At 34.1% G+C, this 7,499-nt stretch overlaps 1 protein-coding gene across 1 annotated transcript; it reads right to left on the reverse strand.

The window, feature by feature from the left end:
* Nucleotides 1-6,249: 6,249 nt before the first annotated feature.
* On the reverse strand, nucleotides 6,250-7,075 carry LOC135951979 (uncharacterized). The gene is made up of 2 exons (XM_065501746.1): nucleotides 6,851-7,075; nucleotides 6,250-6,783 (listed from the first exon to the last, which is right to left on the reverse strand). The coding sequence occupies exons 1-2, from the start codon at nucleotides 7,073-7,075 to the stop codon at nucleotides 6,250-6,252; spliced, it is 759 nt and encodes a 252-aa protein (XP_065357818.1).
* Between the last annotated feature and the right edge of the window lie 424 nt (nucleotides 7,076-7,499).

Raw genomic sequence — 7,499 nt, forward strand, 5'->3', positions numbered from 1 at the left:
AAATTGTCTCTACTTTCTTTTTAATTTTCAAATGCTGTATGAAGAAGACATTCATGCAAAACAATAACAACAACAGATATAGATAAAATTTAGTAAAATGCTTAATTGAAATTTAAATTTGCATAAAGTTATTGGGTTTCCATGGGATTTAGGTTACTTTATGAATTTTCATTGTAGCGTGAAGCAAAAAAAAAAAGCACACAGTGTCTACAAAAACAAAGGAGTATTAGAAAATCTCTTGCAGATCTATGGGTGCAGCCATAGAATAGCTGATAGTATGCTTGACTATCAGCCAGAGGGTTGCGGGTTCGATTTGTGTTTATTAAAAAATAATATTGTAACGTAAAAAGAGAGATATGTTTAACATTTAGCAATTTAAATGATTGAATTTCTTTGCTGTACATTGCAATGAAAATATTTAGGATTCTTTATACACATTCGCATTGAATTTTCTAATATTGAAAGTGACAGCCCGTTATCGTAAACATCGATATAAATTTGATGACCTTAACCTGGAAGTTAGAGTTCTCTCTTCAATTCTTCACCACCTGGATGAAGGAGGTAAATCTCAACCTTGGCGTCGTAATTGATGGAGTCTAAATTCCGACTGTGAAGCACCCAACATTTTTGTTAATCACCTTTGACAGCCTATTTATCAAATTTCCAAGGATAAATAATGAATAAAGAAACCTTGTTGATTACCTACAAGACAATTGGTCGATCAGTGGTCAATTATGCTGTTGAAGTGTATTCATATTTGATGAGCGATATTTAGTAGAGAAATATTCAATGCTGTCTTAAGGATTGTCACAGGTTACATGCCCTCGGAACATTTTATTCACGAATGTTCTTGCAGTAAAGGAACATAACTTCATGTGCGTTGCTTTACTGGAATCTAGGAATCCTCCTAGCTTCAGCATTACACAGGTGGAACCTCACTGTCAGTCAGGAAGGACCTTCGTGTATATGAGGAGAACATAAAAAGGTACACAGATCGAATGATTCTGTCTTAGTGACCGAATTTTACAGTTGTGGCTACAATATTTTGGAAGGGGCAACTAAAGTTGACTTTCTGTTGTTAGAACTGAAAAATTCTATGTGTGCAACCTAATCATTCGATTGACAACAAATTCGGTTGCTATCACGAATTTGATTTCTCTGTGTATGTGCAGGATCCATTGGATATAAGGCAGCTCTTAACTCTTAACGTATGAATGTCGTTCTTGGAGGTCGCCCATAGCCGACTCTAAGAAAACTGGAGTAGTTTTGGCACAACTGATGTCGAGATGAATCAACAATAGCCACTGGCCCCGCAAAGGCCGATCCTTCCCAAATTTATACCTAGCATGTGGCCAGGGTTCCCTTGATTTTCCCCACATATTCAACTTATAAGACAATCCTACTTCATTTACTCCAGTGGATTTTTTTTGACAAATAAAGTAGTTCAAGTATTTTGGATCTAATCACTTATCCAAAATCGGATTTAGAAGGCGAGGCAAAAATTTGAGAGACTGAAAAGTAAAAATTTTCAAGTCAAATTCTTTGTTTGGATGTGAATTATGGAGTAATGTTTCTTCGACTATCCGCAATTAAAACGACAGCAAAGAATCTGTGAATAATATGAAATAAACCATGTTTCTTCTACCACGAATCTCCCAATAAGTCTCTATGTTTTAACACAACAAATGTTTCCCAAGACAAGTATTTGGGCAACTGTGGGTGGACCGTTACTATTCGTCGCTATCGCACCGAACAACATTGATTATTTTTAATAACACCATCAAGTCAACTCCTTCGGTTAGCAGTGAATCGTGGAATACAATTATCCAGAACATTCAAGTTATTCTAAAAGTTATAGGTATTTAGAGCAAACAATTATTGATATGGTGTGAATTGGATATTGATTTTGGATCTTTCGGATTGTGTGTGAACCTAGTAAACATCAACGTTTTGGGAGCTCGTCATATCACCATAACGCAGAAAAAGGAAGCTAAAGAGTGACGATCGGGCCTCTCTACCGTGCCGAAGATTCAGCATACAGAACAACAAACGCACCGGAATGACCCGAGTTCACTCGGCCAAGGGCTGTCAACTCAGCAAACACTGCTGCTACAACAACAAACGCTATAAATCGGGTTCGCCACAAACTAAGGTGGACATCGTAGAAGGAATTATGTCGTTCTAGCGAGGATGTTACAAATGTCTAATGGAAGTGGTTTTTGAAGAGAGACTCAATTCTGGTCTTGCACGTAAAGCATTGAATCATTACAGCAGGCATGTCTTAGATTGAAAGGTTAAGGGGAATATTGGTTTTAAAGATGTTAGGGCTTACGCGTTCCTAACACAGCAGCCCTAGAACATTTTAACTAATAACTTACGTATTACTCTGACAAAGGATACAACAGGCAAGAATATCATTTAAACTAAAATGGTATTAAATAGAATCAAGACGAAATATATGAGGAAATTGATTGATCACAGATGATGTAAGTAAGTGGCAGTTTAAAGTAAAATAATTTATGGATGCATTTTCTCACTGATTTATATTATGATGGTGTTGTAGATCTTTGATATATATATTAATCCTTTATTATTAATTGTTTAATTGCCTTTTTGATCTTTCCTCTTAGCGTTCACATTTTAAATTTTCAAATATCGAAAGAAGCTTTCCAGTGCCAGGAATTCTTATAATAAATTCTTCACTCCGTCTGATCTCCTTACAATTTATATCATCTATATCCGAGCGGAATGCAATTTCTGTTATATGAGCAACAGCTTTAAATTCTTATTAAGAGCTTCTCGACCTCGTGCAGGGGAAGGCGAAGGTATTTATCGACTCTATTCATGCACTGGATTATGTTCGCAATTTGGAATGTGTACTTTATGTACAACAAAATATATTCTGCTAAAATTAGGAAATCAATGTCCACAAAAACAGCTTCCTCTAACATCGTTTCCATAAACAAATATCCGATTTGAAGTCGTCATCCAAATCATAATATGAGCAAATTCAAGCAATCCCTATCACTCCTTAATTTTAAATGTAGAGAACTGAAAAATTGTAATAAATGAAATTCGCAATGAAAAAGACTTCATTTCTTTAAGATGGTGCTATGGAATTCAATTATGGGGCACGGCCTCAGCTTCTAATATTGAAAAAATTCAAAGATTCCAAAATAAAATATTACGAATGATAACAGCAGCGCATTGGTATGTGAGAAATATTAACATTCATAAGGACCTAGGTTAAATAAAAAAACAAGCGGAGTCATATTTGAAAAAGTTAGAAGTTCACCCAAACCCACTTGCACGAACATTAATGAGAAGTAATGGCTACATCCGACTAAGAAGAAGGAATCCAACAGACCTGCGCTAATGATAGGATCTATAAATTAAACATAATTTTTCGTCCAACAGTGGTGGGACGTAAATAAAAATAATATTTAGATTTAAGATTTGAACAAATTATTGATAGTTCACATTATTTTGTGAAGATACAATAAATAAAATAACTAAAACTGAAAAAATGTTAGAGTTCTATAGAATTTAATAGAAACATTTTAAACTATTTATAACTCTTTTTCGATTTTTTTTAAATTTCGTTCATATTTATAGAAGTGCAGTACTACAGAAGTGCAGTATTGGTAAACCATGTACATAAAGAAACCTTTGGTAAAGCGAAGGTTAATCATGACAATCCCATGGCACATTTATCCTTATTCGTATTGGAAACAATTTTGGTGCAGGCTTTAGGAATTTAGTAATTTTAAAAATGGATTACCTGTTAATTCTATTCCAAAAATGCATATATTATATAAAAAGAAATAATTTCTTAATAAGAACTTGATGAACTTTAGATTGAACAAACTTTATGTAAGTACATTGCTAACTTAGCATTACATAACCTGAAAAGTATTGAAATTTGTTTTAAAAAATTTCCATTTGTTTTGTTAACCACTGTAAATATCAACATATGTTTAGAATTGTAAATGAAAATAACAAAACGTTACAAAATGAAAGCCATCTAAACCGTCATGTGGAAAAAATTCATCAACACAATGAGTAGTTAGTTACAAGATACAAGAAGGGAAAAAATATTGCTGCATTCTTTTTTCAAATATAAATTTTTGCTGTTTTTACTAACAGTTATTTCAGTTGTGGTTTCTCTACGATACAAAGAATATTACATATAACAAGAGCAAAAGTAAAGTCTTTATGTCCAAATAACATAATAAAAACCTAAATATTTACATATTTAGCATTTGCATACATAAAATCAGTTTCTATATTGAGAAAACTAGCTTTTTTTTATAGAACTTATGCAATAAAACATTCTCACAAAAATTGTTACTTATTAGACAAGTTTATGGATTTAAATCTGAATACTAAATCTAAAGCACAGGAAATAACTATTTCCTCTAACCAATAAATATGTTATAATATTCATATTTATACTTAAACAGACATATCAATCCAACTGAGAAAATGAAAAACTATAGTGTTTTGTTGGATGTGCAAAAGTGTTTGGATTTAAGCAAGGATTAGAGAAATGGTCAATATTTTATACAAAGAAAAATTTGCATTTTTATATTTTACTAATATCAGATTTTAATTAAAAGATTTAAAAAAAAACTAATCTCTGACATCTAATAAAATTAGTTTTTAAATATTTTTTCAATGGATCATTTATGATATTTTTAATTATAAACCTAATTGAAGTCATTTACAAAAATGACATACTTTTTTCGATACTTTTATAACGTCAATGTTTATTTGGCCAACTCCTATATGCAATTTATAATATTCTTTGTGATGGATCAAGTGTGTTTTTCTTAAATGTACACCAAATTTAAAATTTTACATGAATAACCTAACTTTTTCGATAATTTCAAAACGTCCACGTTTGTTTGGCCAAACCCTGTATATGTATTCCAAAATTTGTACTACCATTTTTTTCAATCACTTATGCTATTCTTCATTTTTGGACTAATTTTCAGGCATTTACATGAATAACCTAATTTGTTCGATGCTTTTAAAACGTGGACAAACCCTGTATATGTAATCCGAAATTTGAATGACCGATTTTTTTTCGATCACATATTTTATTCTTTATTTTTGGAATAAATTTCAGCCGCTTACATGCAATTTTTTGATACTTTTAGAACGTCCATGCTTTTTTGACCAAACCCTGTACTTGAACATCTTTGAAATATTTATCGATCGGTTGTTTATGTTATTCTTAATACAAATACCAAATTTCAAAAAATTGTATAAAGAAATAAAGAAGTTATGGATTTTTGGTCGGAATTGACCACAGTGCAGTGGGTCAAAGTTTTAGTTTTTTTGATAGAAGGGAGCATTATACTAACTGAAAAAAATTATATAAGTTAATGTCTGAGAGAATTCTTATTGTCAGATTTATAACTCTAACTCCTCTCTTTAAGGTTCAATTTTACCCTTTTTCGAGAAAACCAAAAAAAATCCTTTCATAAAGGACATTTAAGGATTAAAATATTCTACAAAAATTTTTGCCGAAATTTTTCAGTGGGGTCACCAAAGAAACCAAAGTTGTATATAAAACTATTTACGCTTAATTAGCAAACCTCAGGTCTTACATTTATTAAAAAAAATCGCCAAAAATCCACGTTGAGCCGATTTTCCCCAGACTTTACAATATTATTTCAGAGAGCTTAGAACTAATTTGTGCAACATTTTATTAGGATTTCCGCATAATCCACATATTTATGACTGCTCAAACAGTATTCCGGGGGGACATTTGTATGGGAGCTAGGTGGAATCATGTACCGATATTGCCCATTTTCAATACCAAACAAACCTTATCAACTGAGAGTATTTGTGGGAAATTTGAGCCAGCTTGGGCCCTATCATGTATGATCGTTTTAGAATCTTATAAGTACCCACTAAGTGGGTCTGCGACAAATTTGTTTGATATGTTACAAAGGGAATGACAAACAAAATATACCCCCCATCTTTTTTGATGGTGGTTGTAAACATAAGATGAGTTAGATGTTTGTGGTTTATTTTTAAGATAAACAATTAAAAATACTCTAGGTTAGGTTAGGTTAGGTTAGGAAGGGGTGTACATTGTGTGTACTTCCACTCGGATACCTTGAGGTCCATTGTGATTCCCTTCAATAGAGATAAACAAAGATGATAGCCTTAGTGTAAGAAAAAAGTCCAAAATTCCGTCTGTTAAAAAGAAGAAGAAAGAAAGAAAGATAAGTCTTTTTACGGATTTGGACTTGCCGTAGAACGTCCCTTAAATAGCCACCCTATTCCCTTAATGAAACCCAGTATGATGCTTAGTTTGCAGCCAGCAACACTACCAAGTTCGTCCAGAAATCTATTTCCTAGCCATCTAAGTCTGTGACCCTGTAGCATAGGGCAGTTGCACATAATGTGCTCTACTGTCTCTAGCTCCTCTGCATCCCCACATACTCTACAGAAGTCCTGTGTGCCATTATCCCATTTACCCTTAAAGGCTCCAATTGAGCAATGACCGGTTATCACTCCTACTAGAATCCTGAGATTATACCTATCCAACTCTATCAGTGTTCCAGTCGCGTTCGCATTCAGTCTTGGCCATAAGGCCCTGGACACTTTGCAATCTGTTCTACTGCACCAGGATTGATTCGTATAGTCCCGGAATCTTTCGTAGATTACCCTGTAGTAGTGACAAATGGGTGGTCTAACAGCCCGTTCCCTAGTGTCATGATCCAGATCAGAACCATGTCTAGCAAGTTCATCTGCTACCTCATTACCCTGTATATCACAATATCACTGAGTAGTGTACCAATAGCTCCTCCAGAGCTCTCCTACAGTCCTCTACTAGGTTGGAGTGTACTAAATGACATTCCAAGGCCTTCAGTGCCGCCTGACTGTCTACGTATATCGTCACTACAGCCCCCCTATTGATGTGTGTCCCTATCAACTCTGTGGCTTTCCAGATCGCGAAGATCTCTGCCTGGAAGACGCTACACTCGTTAGAGAGTCTATATGAGCGCTTGATGTCTTGGTCGACCAAATAAACCCCGGCCCCTGTACCAGAATCCATTTTGGAACCGTCATTTAAAACTGCGCACCCATCAAACAGTTGATCGGATCCAACCCACTTATCCCTAGTGGGGAATTCTATTGGGGGTGAAGCACCGAAGCTAAAGGTCGCGGCCTTATAGTCAGAGGTTCCAGATGGAATAATGCCCTGACTCTAAAGTTTGCTGTCAAAATTCTAAATAAACTTTGTTAAATAAAATACAGTTTTACTACGAGGATTATTATGAAGACAATTGAATAAAATGGATGTAGAACTTTTGGCAACAGCTACGTAGAAGATTTATGTTAGCCAAGGTTAAATGATTTATTCTTCTGAAAAATGGTAAATCACAAGAGCTGCTATAGCTTGATAAGAGCGATCTAAGAGCACTTACGGGACCATCAATTTGCTTTTCTCAATGTATGAAACTCAGTACAGATTTTAC

This window comes from Calliphora vicina, chromosome 1 (assembly GCF_958450345.1).
Source record: "Calliphora vicina chromosome 1, idCalVici1.1, whole genome shotgun sequence".
Taxonomy (NCBI): Eukaryota; Metazoa; Arthropoda; class Insecta; order Diptera; family Calliphoridae; genus Calliphora; species Calliphora vicina.